This window comes from Botrytis cinerea, chromosome 1 (genome assembly GCF_000143535.2).
Source record: "Botrytis cinerea B05.10 chromosome 1, complete sequence".
NCBI lineage: Eukaryota > Fungi > Ascomycota > Leotiomycetes > Helotiales > Sclerotiniaceae > Botrytis > Botrytis cinerea.
This window is the reverse complement of record NC_037310.1, coordinates 3,588,643-3,601,745: the sequence shown is the minus strand read 5'-3', so window position 1 is coordinate 3,601,745 and position 13,103 is coordinate 3,588,643. Positions and strand designations below refer to the sequence as shown.

The 13,103-nt window shown below is 42.9% G+C and overlaps 4 protein-coding genes across 5 annotated transcripts; 1 reads left to right on the top strand and 3 right to left on the bottom strand.

Moving 5' to 3' along the window:
• Positions 1-88: 88 nt before the first annotated feature.
• BCIN_01g10330 (hypothetical protein) lies at positions 89-1,917 on the bottom strand. The gene is made up of 4 exons (XM_001556457.2): positions 1,770-1,917; positions 1,635-1,692; positions 664-1,566; positions 89-609 (listed from the first exon to the last, which is right to left on the bottom strand). Exons 1-4 carry the CDS (start codon positions 1,773-1,775, stop codon positions 449-451), a joined length of 1,128 nt encoding a protein of 375 aa, XP_001556507.1. The 5' UTR covers positions 1,776-1,917; the 3' UTR covers positions 89-448.
• Positions 1,918-2,120: 203 nt separating this feature from the next.
• Positions 2,121-4,455, bottom strand: BCIN_01g10320 (hypothetical protein). Of its 2 annotated transcripts, XM_001556458.2 has the most exons (4): positions 4,321-4,455; positions 3,620-3,752; positions 2,424-3,562; positions 2,121-2,372 (listed from the first exon to the last, which is right to left on the bottom strand). In XM_001556458.2, the coding sequence occupies exons 1-4, from the start codon at positions 4,352-4,354 to the stop codon at positions 2,308-2,310; spliced, it is 1,371 nt and encodes a 456-aa protein (XP_001556508.2). In that variant the 5' UTR covers positions 4,355-4,455; the 3' UTR covers positions 2,121-2,307. The 2 variants fall into 2 exon arrangements, with proteins under 2 accessions (XP_001556508.2, XP_024546671.1); XM_024690901.1 differs by lacking the exon at positions 4,321-4,455 and having other exon boundaries at positions 3,620-3,873.
• Positions 4,456-5,198: 743 nt separating this feature from the next.
• Positions 5,199-10,763, top strand: Bcgdb1. Its single transcript, XM_001556459.2, has 3 exons — positions 5,199-5,757; positions 5,808-10,161; positions 10,214-10,763. Exons 1-3 carry the CDS (start codon positions 5,543-5,545, stop codon positions 10,298-10,300), a joined length of 4,656 nt encoding a protein of 1,551 aa, XP_001556509.1. The 5' UTR covers positions 5,199-5,542; the 3' UTR covers positions 10,301-10,763.
• Positions 10,764-11,951: 1,188 nt separating this feature from the next.
• On the bottom strand, positions 11,952-12,999 carry BCIN_01g10300 (hypothetical protein). Its single transcript, XM_001556460.2, has 2 exons — positions 12,356-12,999; positions 11,952-12,291 (listed from the first exon to the last, which is right to left on the bottom strand). The coding sequence occupies exons 1-2, from the start codon at positions 12,913-12,915 to the stop codon at positions 12,117-12,119; spliced, it is 735 nt and encodes a 244-aa protein (XP_001556510.1). The 5' UTR covers positions 12,916-12,999; the 3' UTR covers positions 11,952-12,116.
• Positions 13,000-13,103: the final 104 nt, after the last annotated feature.

The following is a 13,103-nucleotide window of genomic DNA, read 5'->3' as shown; positions in this document are numbered from 1 at the left end:
ATTTTGATTGGCTGAAACCCATTACACGATTATTTCTCGGACAATCATGGCTACAAAACCTCAAGTATGAAAACAATCCCCGGTAACATGGAAGTTCATCATGCTATTTCTACATTGCAATGAAGATATACTTTATATCGAAATTTTGGATTATTTTCCAAGCTATTATGGATTTTATCATTTGCTCTGATATAACATTTGCACTTTGATGCTGACAAATTACATTAGGCAAATCATGATTGGTCTTTTCACTCCAAATCAATTATACCACAACTTGAATGCAAAAATATTTATATCCATCCATTGCTTTGCAACATGTAACTATTCAGATAACCATTCTTTTTACAACCCAATAACTCCTTACTGAAGAAGGATACTATGACTATGCTCGTTATATGCGCCCCAATTCCAACCTAACAACCAACTACTCCATCTGATTTCCTGTCCTTCAGTTCCCATTTGAACCATTCTTGAGCTCTCTTCTTTGCTTAACAGCGTTTGCTAGCTCTTCAAGAACCGACTCGGTATCATCCCATCCGATGCAAGCATCAGTAATACTGACACCATGTTTGAGACCGGACTTTCCTTCTTTGGGAACCTTTTGAGCGCCTACCGACAGAGTAAGCAAGTATTTCATCATATTAAATGGTTAGGTGATCTTACCTTCATTAATGTTGCTCTCAATCATAACACCCATAATGGCATCCTCTCCTGCGGCAATTTGTTCAGCCAACACAGATGCAACCTTTGGCTGATTCTTGTGATTCTTCAATGAGTTTCCATGACTGCAATCAACCATCAATCTTTGTCTGACACCATTCTTCTCAAGTGCAGCTTTTGCCTCCCCAATGCTCTTTGCATCATAATTAGTACCCTTAGTACCACCTCTGAGAATGACGAAACAATCTTCATTTCCAACTGTACCAACAATGGCAGCGACACCAGGCTTGGTAACTGAAAGGAAGTGATGAGGATGTCGTACAGCACCAATTGCATCGATAGCTACACCAAGACTACCATCCGTACCGTTCTTGAAACCAACTGGGAAACTCAATCCACTAGCCAATTCCCTATGCAATTGACTCTCAGTTGTTCTAGCTCCAACAGCTCCAACGCTCAATAAATCTGCCAAGAATTGTGGTGAAATAGTATCCAACATTTCACTAGCAATTGGCATTCCCTTCGCAGTCAAATCCACGAACAATTGCCTGCTGATTCTCAACCCTTTGTTAATCTTGAAGCTATTATCGATATCAGGATCATTGATGAGTCCCTTCCAGCCAACAGTTGTTCTTGGTTTCTCAAGGTAAGAGCGCATGACAATCAAAAGATCATCTTGGTATTTGTTCTTAAGAGCTACGAGCTTGTCGCAATATTCGAGCGCAGCGACAGGATCGTGAATTGAACATGGACCGATGACTACCAGTAACCTGCCATTCTTGTCTGCGCCAGTCACAACATCGACGGACTCATTGCGACCCTTCAAAACGGTCTCTTTGGATTCTGGGGTTTGAGGAATTTCATGCTGGAGGAGATCGGGAGGCGTCAATGGGTTGTATCCTCGAACTATAGAGAAGCTTTGTCAGTCACTTTCTTCAATCAAAGCCGAGACAATTGAAATATCCGAGACTTACTGCGCCAATCCTCAGTACTCTCCTTATGGCCAACGTTCTGGTTTTCTATGTAGAAGGCCTTCAATGAGTCAGAGTGGTTTCTTGTGAAATGAGGCATCTTGGATGAATGAGAAGAGTGTTTGTTTGGCAACTTACCGACATATTTAGATAAATGTGCTTCTTTTATATTTTGCAAAAGCTGTTTTCCTTCAATGAATAGATTTTATATTCAGTATGCTGAGGTGAGATTATTTTCTTTGAGAGTTAGAATTAATGGTTCGAGAAATGTGTACGCGGGGCATTCATTGAGAAGCTCGAGTGAACTATGATATGATTCATCGCGCAACAAAAGGTTTAGCGGTGTCGCTGGTGGGGTCAGCCCCTGTAATCATTAACGTGGATCGTTGATTGGTCTAGAACCCACGAAACGGTGAACCAAAATCATCAGAGGAATCAGAACCTCGTCGTACAATGAGCACAGCTATTACAGATCTCCGAGGGAAGATCTCCGAAAAATAAGTTTAAATTGTCGGTCCGGAGGAAAGCTTACGGACCTCAAGGGTTGATCTCCGAGGAAGAATAGGAAAAGAGAATTGATGTCAGCCATAATATTCCTCTAGCCTTCTAATCAAAGACTTGCGTCTTCTATCTAGTCTTTACCGTAAGCCCGTCCCATGTATTGCTATAGTAATCCTCACTCATCCGACTTGGCCAACAAGTCCGGGATGTCATCAACAGTGTTTCTGCCCTCCAAAATATCTGATCTTGTTAGTATGCGAATTCCTTGCAAGTATATATTCAATGACTTACCAATAACAGCAGTAAATAATGGGTATTCGCCTTCCTTTCCTCTAGACTTCAGAAACTCATTGACCTCTTTTGCAGTACTAGTTCCTTGCAACTTTTGTCCATTCAATTCCGTTTTCTCAACCTCATCGACTGTAACTCCTCTTTCAATTGCCATCTTCGCACATCTGAAGTTTCGTCCTCCACTGCAACTTGTAATTAAATCGGCAACTCCAGCACTTTGTTCGGTAAAAGTACCACCGTGAACAGTCTCTCCAAAGAATTCCTTGCCGAATTTAACCATTTCAAGAAGGCCCACTCGCATAACAGCCGCCTTTGCATTGTCTCCCCAACCACGTCCTTCAACAAAACCAGCAGCTAGTGCAACGATGTTCTTAAGGGCTCCGCCAAGAGAGACACCTGCTACGTCGGAAACCATCTGAACATGGAAGTAGGGACGATGGAATAGTGTCTTGAACAGGGCATGATCCATTGGTGGATATTCCGATGGTACGGCCTTCAACTTTGTCTTGCTGACTCTTCCCTTGACATCTTTATGTTCTTCATCTGCAGGTGTAATGGTGAGATTGACTTGGGAGCTGGATGGGGAGGGTCCAGTTGGAGTTGTGGCACGCGAGTCCATGGAAGGAGGATCATATGCAATCGTGGTTTCACACCATTTCTCCATTGCAATCTCATTGGCAATGTTAGCACCTGAAAGTGCTCCACAGTATATTCCCAATCCTTCACCGATCCATTCACTGAAAAGACTGATCTCTGAGGCTGTCACATTCACACCCTTTATGCAAGAGATTCCACGCGCGAATGGTAGGATGTGTCCTTGGAGCTGCTTTGTGATGCGACCGATAAATTGATGAGGAAGGTTGAAAATTAAAATCGAAGAGTTCGCAACTGCATCTTCGACAGAAGGGTTGGCAATGAGATTGGTTGGGAGTTGGATATTTGGCAGGTATTTCACATTCTCGTGGTATTTGTTGATGATCGAGGTGAGCTTTTGAGGTGAATCGTTGGAGGCATCGTAATGTTTTGAGTCCTTTGGTATGGTCACTTCCTCCTCATAAACCCACATCTGAACTTCCTCCTCGAATAAATCGGAATGTTGTTTTGTATTCTCTGCTACAATTTTTGCAATGGTACAGCCCCTGGCAGATGTCAATAAAATAATCGAGATACTTGGACTTGGTTTCATGACAACCTACCAGTTACCGGATCCAACCACCGTCACCTTATGCTTCTTGCTCCATGCTCCCAGAGTCGCCATTTTATTCGATTGAGGGGTACTAAGATGTCCAGCTGTTTGTGCTATTCTTCGGAGAGTTTGATTTGATGCTGCTGTAAACCTTATGAGCATGCACATATGCTGTGACGTGAAAGAAGGAATAAATAGAAAGGATAACAATTAGGACACGCAAAGGGAGGCAAAATACCAAGTGCTTTGCGACTTTGAGATACCAGAATGTTGAGACAAAAAGCCTCGCTTGCTCTTCTGTCACTTGTGATAGCTCGTGAATAGCTCGTGATTGAACCAGGGGGCAGCTGACCGCTTTCCAAACGGGCTTAGTGTATTCTCATAACCATTGTGGCTTTTTCCAAATCCCATGGGAAGCTGTTTTGACGCTGTACGAGTACCCAAACGACAGCGGGATCCAATAAGCGCTATGGAGGTTGTGGTGCAAATGCTGTGGAAGTCCAGATGGTGACAAATGACTTGCTGATGATGTTCAGTTCGATTAAACATTGGATGAATGTGTGAACACGACATGAATAGCCCAACTCGAGCATGCGAATTGCATTCATGATTGTATGCTGAATCAGTGCTGGCGAAGGAGATGGTGCTGGAGTTGTAGTTGGAGTTGGAGGTGACAATATGGAACTTTCGCATTGTGATATAGGTACTTACACATATTGTCGATTTGAGGCTTGTTATCATTCATGACTTTTGGCAGTTGCTAAGTTTGATTTTATGTTATTTTTTTTACTTCGAGATCACAATCAAGGGAAATTTATTGTTTTAGCAGCCCCTGAACCCCTGGCCTAGCCGTCCGTATATCTACCTAGGTTAAGGGAGGGAGATACCCGACAACCGAATGATAGTGGGAAGGAAGTTGATTAATGTATGGAACTGGTTTCGAGTCTAACTGGTAGGTATGTAGGCGAACACGTACTACTTGGGAGTAGACATGATGTAGAAAGTAGCACTTAGAGGTCGATGAGGTCGATGAGGCATGAAGTATGGAAAGTACATAAAGTATAAAAAGGACCTACTAGGTAGTACTTGAAAGTAGCTTCGGAGTAAACGTATAGTACACAAAGAACCCTACAACCGAACACCACCACCTCACCCTCCTCGTATATCTTTTCTTGATCCGTATCATGTCCAAAGCTTATATGTCAAACTCAAGGAAAGAAAGTCGACACTACCCTCCCTAGCAGAGACTCGGAGCAAAAAACAACAAATGGTCTAGACCACGGCGTATCGAGTCCCAATCCCACCTTGACGCCGCGCACCAAAGAAAGAGAAAAAATGCAGAAAATGCGAGAAAGGTACCTGATTGTCACTTGCTAGGTATTATTTATATCATGACGTATCACATTCAGTTTTTCCATCCTAAACCATCGAGAACTCATCGCAGCCAATAGAGTCCCCAGTATCTTTGCTAACAAGCCGGGTCTTTCCTATGGTTCGACCAGCATCTTACCCGCGCCCACTCTCCCACCATTATCCCATATGCTAATCTGCCCACCTACCACCCACCACCCACCACCCACCACCCACCAGCCCACCAACCCACCAACTCCAAAGGGGCCCCGCTTCCAACCTACCTCTATCAAACCATCAGCAAACACTTGGAAGCTACCTATACCACTTATTGAAGAACTAATGCACTTTCCTATGAGTTTTTCTTAAAAGTACACCTCAACTCCTCTCCCCATCGTTTTCTCCATCTCCGTCTCTTCTTTTTTTGCTTCATATTCTTCTCTCCATCTTCTTCACCTTTTCCCAAAGCCTGTGACGTCTTTTTGATTTGTGCCGATCCCGTCTAGAACCCAGTTCTCTTACAATAATCGCTTTCAATAATATCTAACGTTGTTGGTTTGCTAGACCTGTAGCGCCAAAGACAATGGTTTCCAACGAAATCTATCTACTCCCCCTCAAGGACGATGGGAGTCCAGATGTATCGGGAGGATATATCTACCTGACTCCTAAAGGCACAGAGCCAATAACTGTCCGTTTTGCTATTGAGGGAACATCTTCGATATGCCGAGAGGGCAGTCTTTGGGTGAACATTCCCGAGAAAGGTGTAGAGTTTCAAAGAGACCAGTTCCGTGAATTTAAGTGAGTTCTTGCCTGCAAATCTCCATCTACTGCAAAAACTAACTGTATAGGTTGGAACCAGACTTTAATCGTACCATTGAAATATCGATACCCATTCACTCAGCTGGCGCATTCGCATTTTATACTACATACAAAGCTCTACCGGACTTGGATGACACAAGTACCGCTCCCATCGAAACCACCAAATCCCCCGTATATTACATCGATGTTGCTCCAACTTTGAAGCTGGAAGGCAGGCAACTGCCTTTGCCTGCATTGTCAGTCTTCTCTGTCATTTCAAAATTCATGGGAAAGTACCCCAAGGATTGGGAGAAGCATCTCCGGGGGATAAGTGAGAGAGGTTACAACATGGTTCATTTTACCCCACTACAGAAGCGTGGTGAATCAAACTCTCCATACAGTATATATGATCAACTTTCATGGGATCCCGAGTGCTTCCCTAATGGCGAGAAAGACATCAAAAAACTGGTCAAGAGCATGGAAGACAATCATGGACTTTTGGGGTTGACCGACGTGGTCTGGAACCACACTGCAAACAATAGTGCATGGCTCGAGGAGCACCCAGAAGTTGGCTACAATGTATCAACAGCACCATGGTTGCGCTCGGCTTTAGAGTTGGACACTAAATTGCTAGAATTTAGTAAAGATCTTGCCAAGCTTGATCTCCCCACTACACTCAATTCTGTTGATGATCTGGCCAAGGTCATGGCAGGCGTTAAAACCGAAGTCATTGCCAAACTTCGTCTATGGGAATACTATGTTATTGAAATTGAAAGAGACGCCGATGCTATAGTAGAGGCTTGGGCATCTAACAAAATTTCATTCCCAGATGGCGGATTCGGTGGATCTGGTTTTGGTGGTTTAGAAGCCATCAAGAACGCCTCTGTTACAGACCAGGCAACATTCTTGAGAGAACAAGGAATGCTCAATACAGATAGGCTTGGGGAGAGATACAGAAGGAAGGTTGATCCAGAAGTTGGTGCAGCACTGCTCACAGCTTTGTTTGGAAGATTCGAAGGCGATAAGTCAAATGGTGCCGATCGTGCTGAAGCTCGAAGCCGCTTGACTAACGTCTTGGATGAAGTCAACCTTCCATACTACAAAGAATATGACGTTGATGTTGCCGAGATTCTCGATCAGCTGTTCAACCGCACCAAATATGTTCGCCTTGACGACAACGGCCCAAAATTAGGTCCAATTGATGACAAGAATCCTCTCATTGAAACTTACTTCACCAGATTACCTAAGAATTCCACTACCTCCAAGCACAATCAGGAAGACCTTGCTTTGGCAAATAATGGTTGGATTTGGGCTGCAAATGCACTTGTTGACAATGCCGGGCCCAAATCTCGTGCCTATTTGCGCCGTGAAGTTATTGTCTGGGGTGACTGTGTGAAGTTGCGTTACGGAGAATCTCGCGAAGACAGTCCCTTCTTGTGGGACTTTATGGCAAAATACACACGTCTCATGGCGAACTATTTCACTGGTTTCCGTATCGATAATGCACACTCTACACCGATACACGTAGCTGAATTTCTTCTAGACGAGGCAAGAAGAATTAGGCCAAATCTTTATGTGGTTGCTGAACTTTTCACCGGGTCAGAAGAAATGGACTACGTTTTTGTCAAACGTCTTGGCTTAAGTTCACTCATCAGAGAAGCAATGCAGGCTTGGAGTACTGGCGAAGTCAGTCGTCTTGTTCATCGACATGGTGGTAGACCTATTGGTAGCTTTGAAGTTGACGAAGTATCGGGTGCAGAGCAGAAGACACCCCATGGTAGATCCAACGGAACGACACCTGGCAAAGAAATCATTCGCACCATCAGATATACTCCAGTTCATGCTCTCTTCATGGATTGTACCCATGACAATGAAGTTCCAGCTCAAAAGCGTGATGCTCGAGACACTTTACCAAATGCTGCATTGGTTGCGATGTGCTCTAGTGCCATTGGTAGTGTCATGGGCTACGATGAAATTTATCCTAAGCTAGTCGAAATCGTCCATGAAACAAGACTGTATACTTCTGCTTCTTCCGAAAAAGAAGTCAAGACTGGGGCAGGTGAAGGTGGTATTGGTGGTGTTAAAAAACTTCTCAATCAAATTCATAGTATTATGGGTAAAGATGGGTACGCAGAAACATACATTCATCACGAAGATCAGTATATCACTGTTCATCGAGTACATCCCGAATCTAGAAAGGGTTACTTCCTCATCGCACATACAGCTTTCCCTGGTTATGGCAACGGAAATGGAGGTTTCAATCCAGTTCATCTTGGAGGCACCAAGGCAAGCCATCTTGGCAGCTGGATGCTAGAAGTCGACACTTCTGAAGAGGCAAAGAAGGACGTATTAGAGGACAAGAAGTATCTCAGAGGATTACCTAGCAAGGTTTCTAATCTTCCTGGAGTCCGCATGGAATACAAAGATGGAGAAACAACAATTTCCGTCCGAGATAAATTTCCTCCTGGAAGTATTGCATTATTTGAGACTTGGATACCTGCTGCTGAACATGCAACTGGCCTCGACACATTTGTCACCTCGGGAGCAAAAGCAGCGTTTTCAGAATTGGATTTAGTTGATTTGAACGTCGTCCTTTATAAATGTGAGGCAGAAGAGCGCGACGCTAGTGAGGGTAAAGATGGAGTATACGACATCCCTGGCCATGGTAAACTCGTATATGCTGGTCTACAAGGTTGGTGGAGTGTGCTCAAGAATATCATCAAGGACAATAACTTGGGACATCCCATGTGCAACCACTTGAGAGAAGGACAATGGGCACTTGACTATATCATCGGTAGATTGGAGAAAATGTCAAACAGATCCGGTTACGAAAGATTACAAAAGCCAACGGCTTGGTTGAAGGAACGTTTCGATGCGATTCGAAAAATGCCAAGCTTTTTGCTTCCCCGTTACTTTGGACTAGTTATTCGAACTGCTTACCGAGCTGCCTGGGAGCGAAGTTTGGCATTGATGAATGAGAATGTTCGTGAGGGACAGTGGTTCTTACAAGATTTAGCCATGGTTAGCGTTCAACAGACTGGATATGTCAATTCTGCATCTTTGTACCCCAAGAAGGCAGTACCTTCTTTGGCAGCTGGCTTGCCGCATTTTGCCGTCGAGTGGGCTAGATGTTGGGGTAGGGATGTATTTATTTCTGCAAGAGGTCTCTTCCTTGGAACAGGTCGCTATGCTGAAGCAAGAGAACATATTCTCGCATTCTCAAGTGTCTTGAAGCATGGTATGATACCTAACTTGTTGGGTAGTGGTAACTTGCCACGTTACAACTCTCGGGATTCAATCTGGTTCATGTTACAAACCATTCAAGATTATACCAAAATTGTGCCAAATGGATTGGATCTTTTGAAAGAGAAGGTACCTCGGCGATTCTTGCCTTATGATGATACCTTCTTTGATTCTGATGATCCAAGAGCATACTCAAAAACATCAGTTTTGGAGGATATCATCCAGGAATCTTTGCAACGTCATGCATCCGGAATGTCATTCAGAGAAGCAAATGCTGGTCCAAACCTCGACATGCAAATGAGCTCTGAGGGATTCAACATTGACATCAAAGTTGATTGGTCAAATGGTCTAATATTTGGTGGTAACCAAAATAACTGCGGTACTTGGATGGACAAGATGGGAGAGAGTGAACGAGCCAAGAGTAAGGGAGTTCCTGGTACACCTCGTGATGGAGCTGCTATTGAAATCACTGGTCTCTTATACAGTACACTCCGCTGGGTAGCCGAACTTCACGAGAAAGGCAAGTACAAGTATGCTGGCGTCAGCACTTCAGATCCAAAAATGCAAGTCATCACCTTCTCAGACTGGGCCGACAAGATTAAAGAGAACTTTGAACGTTGTTACTACGTTCCATTGGACGCTAAAGATGACTCGAAGTATGATGTCAATACTCCTATTGTCAACCGAAGAGGTATTTACAAGGATTTATACAAATCTGGCAAAGAGTACGAAGATTATCAATTACGGTCAAATTTCCCAATTGCCATGACAGTTGCCCCCGACCTCTTTGACGATGCTCATGCTCTCAATGCCTTATTCCTTGCGGATAAAGTACTTCGTGGACCTACTGGTATGGCGACTCTCGATCCAGCTGATCTTAACTATCGACCATACTACATCAACTCCGAGGATAGTGAAGATTTCTCGACTTCCAAAGGAAGAAATTATCACCAAGGTCCAGAATGGTTATGGCCAACTGGTTTCTTCTTGAGAGCCTTGTTGAAATTTGATCTTAAGAGAAGAAAGACTCCAGCGGCTAAGACGGAAGCTTTCCAGCAAATCACGAGAAGATTGGCGGGTTGTAAAGAAGCCATTGTTAGTAGTGATTGGGCTGGTTTGACAGAGTTGACACAAAAAGATGGAGCTTATTGTCCTGATTCGGTATGTTGTTTCCTGTATTTGTTGAGATGGTCTGTACTAACTTTCTTGGTAGTCTCCAACACAAGCTTGGAGTGCAGGTTGTTTGATCGATTTGTACCATGATGCTGCACAATATGACGTTTCTCAATTATCGAAATAGATGAATGGAATGTCAAAAAATAAAGAAGAACACGGAAGTGGAAAATGTTAATGATGCATGGACTGGAGGGTACGTATGACGATGTGATGAGCGATGTATCATTGGTTGATTGTTTATACGGAAAAGCAAGCATGGGAAATGTGAAAAATGGGAAAGGTGGAATGAATTAATGAGCAAAGGATTGGTGGATAGACATGATAATTTTGAGAGTTGATGATTGATCATATTGATTTGATGTGATTTGCGATCCCTTTGCTGTGTTGGTGCTATGCATGTATGTCAGTCTAGTTACTGTGAATATTGTTGAGGCTCTTAACCTTAATAGACTACACCTTCTTGCTGTATTCCCCATTCACAGATTGGAACGTGCCCATATATAATGATAATGGTTTGTTGTTAGCGGGACTTGCACGATAGGTAGTTAGCTATCATACATCGCATCTTTGTCATGGAATGGGCTTCATCGAGACGTGCTGAATGAAAAAAAACTGGAGGTTAGCCGAAAGTAACTTATAATGCAGAGTTTGAGAAGACGAAGTTTTGATCTCTCTCTTCCCTTGATAGACAGGGAATCCATACTTAATTTTGATATAGTATCTAGAAGTGTTTATTTAGCTATAATTTTGTTTTTCCTCTTCTTCATGCGTATTCCCACCTTCGAGTGATTGATTTACTTGATGATATTCAATTCCACACGGGATACCCGCGATAAGATGGTTTGGACTAGATGGAGAAGAAGACGAAGAAAATACGAAGAGGTGATGTTGATTGATTCCTTTTCTGTTCCAGGTTTCTATGGATTCCCGACTCATGATTACTACATCTAGTTATACTGCTCTCTACGTATTTTATTTCATCGTATAGTTACTCTGTCGATGTCGATTTCGATATCGATATCGATATCGATATCCCTAGGATGTTTATTCGCGTATTTCAGATTTTGTAAACGTGAGTTGGTTGTGTGATTCCTTTTTCGATGCAATTGTTCTCCGAGATGGGAAGTGGGTTTTGTGTGTTATTATGGGGAGGAGCTCAGTTGTCGATGAGTTGTATATCGTTGACTTTTTTTTTCGGGTCTTGCAATTGGATGGGTGGTGGGAAGTTCAACTTTATGGGTTGCGTGCGTGTATGGATGGATGGGATGTAGAAAAGAGGTCTGGAGGATGCTGATAGAGAGATTGATGAGAGGAGGTTATATGGGTGAGACAGCCTTTTTTTGATGTTTGGAATATCAAGAATGAATGGGGGAGTAGAAGTTCACGGTGTGATAATATTTGTCTTTGCAAGTAATATACTTGTGGAGAGGTAAGTTGGTGTGGAACCATTTTGCCATGTGGGAAAAGACTGCGCAAGGTTGCATGATCATCTCGAAGTATGTAGATGATTGAGACTATATTCAGAAGACAATTGCCGTTCCACCATTTAGAGAGTGAGGGGGTTTTCACAGCTGTGCAATGTGGTTTGTTGATCATAGGTTTATGTTCATGTGGTGAGCTGAAGATTTTGTCAATTGTCAATAGATGGATGGCACTGCGTATGCATGATGTAGAAAATGGAAGATGGTAGATGAAACTTCAGCCAGCTTAGCAGGTCTCACTAGTGCCACATTGCTTACTGGGCCTCATTCATAAGGAAATCATCTCAATCAATATGGTCAAATTATAGAAACCTTCGAAATCTTTGAGTACTAGGTAGGTATATAAACGACATGGATATGATAGCGCCCCAAATCCATAAATCATTATCTATCTTTCTGTAAAAAAAAAAAAAAAAAAACAATATAAAAAAATCTAAAAAAAAATGTATAAAGATAAGTTTATCTCCCCTTGATGTTGTTGGGGCTGCTTCTATATTGAGCACGCTGCAAACCATTGACTCTTCCATATAGCCATTTAAGCACTGCCGTACTGCCAGTCATCGTCAAGGCAGCTCCAGTGAACAAAATTGCTCTCTGTGTTGTATCAAGATGTCCAAATAATGGGTATGGGTAACTAAATATCGATATTAGCATTCGATATTTCGTCAGACATGAATGCCCAGCTATAGGCTACTCACAATCCGTTGTACTTATAACATTGTTCTACCCAAGCCCAATATGCAACGGCCAAAGTTGATGAAAGTCCCATAGCAGGTAATGCATTGATGGTCCATGGTGGACTCAAGAATAGTAGATCAATCGTCAACAAGATCGCTGGCATAGCATGGAACCCAACATCAGCATATGGACTAATGTAGATCTCAGGAGGTACCAAAAGCTTCTTATCAATAGCCGAGATTCCCCAATATAACACGGAGATCAAAACTTCCAGAGGGGCAGAACATAATGAAAGAGAATTCTTGATCAAGAAAAGTCTTGGGGAAAGAGTGATGTCTGCGAGGAAACCGAAGACAAATGTCAAGAAAGCTAGAGTAAGACCAATAATGGTGAGGTATTGGAAGTGCCAGCCATAGGACGAGTTGATAAATGTTGGGAAGTCGAAAAGATATTTGTAAGAAAGGGAGAAGGAAGCAAGACCAATGAGATGAATGAGGGCGGAGATTGTTGGAGAGGGAGAGGGAAGACGTTGAAGGGGATGACGGGAGGTGAGCTTATTGGCTGCTGAGGTAGAACCCATGGTTGTTGAGTTCTTGAATGTCTTGTAGTTGTAGTAAAAAGATACGTCCAGGTACCTGTTACCATGAATATATATTGAGCATTCAGAACAATGACGTCTAATATGTGGAGTAGCTACAAGAATCTTAGACGAGGCTACCCAGCCTTGTATCACAAAAACGCGCTAGTGAGTGTATCCTGGCTTCAGCC

Bases quoted from the DNA above. Each gene is read 5' to 3' on its own strand.
- BCIN_01g10330 (XM_001556457.2), bottom strand. The intron at 1,567-1,634 runs GTAAGTCTCGGA...GCTTCTCTATAG, and splicing joins GAGTACTGAGGATTGGCGCA to TTCGAGGATACAACCCATTG. The intron at 610-663 runs GTAAGATCACCT...CTCTGTCGGTAG, and splicing joins TGAGAGCAACATTAATGAAG to GCGCTCAAAAGGTTCCCAAA.
- BCIN_01g10320 (XM_001556458.2), bottom strand. From the start codon at position 4,354: ATGAATGATAACAAGCCTCAAATCGACAATATGT. The intron at 3,563-3,619 runs GTAGGTTGTCAT...GACATCTGCCAG, and splicing joins GTGGTTGGATCCGGTAACTG to GGGCTGTACCATTGCAAAAA. The intron at 2,373-2,423 runs GTAAGTCATTGA...TAACAAGATCAG, and splicing joins ATTATTTACTGCTGTTATTG to ATATTTTGGAGGGCAGAAAC.
- Bcgdb1 (XM_001556459.2), top strand. From the start codon at position 5,543: ATGGTTTCCAACGAAATCTATCTACTCCCCCTCAAGGACGATGGGAGT. The intron at 5,758-5,807 runs GTGAGTTCTTGC...CTAACTGTATAG, and splicing joins GACCAGTTCCGTGAATTTAA to GTTGGAACCAGACTTTAATC. The intron at 10,162-10,213 runs GTATGTTGTTTC...CTTTCTTGGTAG, and splicing joins GAGCTTATTGTCCTGATTCG to TCTCCAACACAAGCTTGGAG.
- BCIN_01g10300 (XM_001556460.2), bottom strand. From the start codon at position 12,915: ATGGGTTCTACCTCAGCAGCCAATAAGCTCACCTCCCGTCATCCCCTT. The intron at 12,292-12,355 runs GTGAGTAGCCTA...ATCGATATTTAG, and splicing joins TGTTATAAGTACAACGGATT to TTACCCATACCCATTATTTG.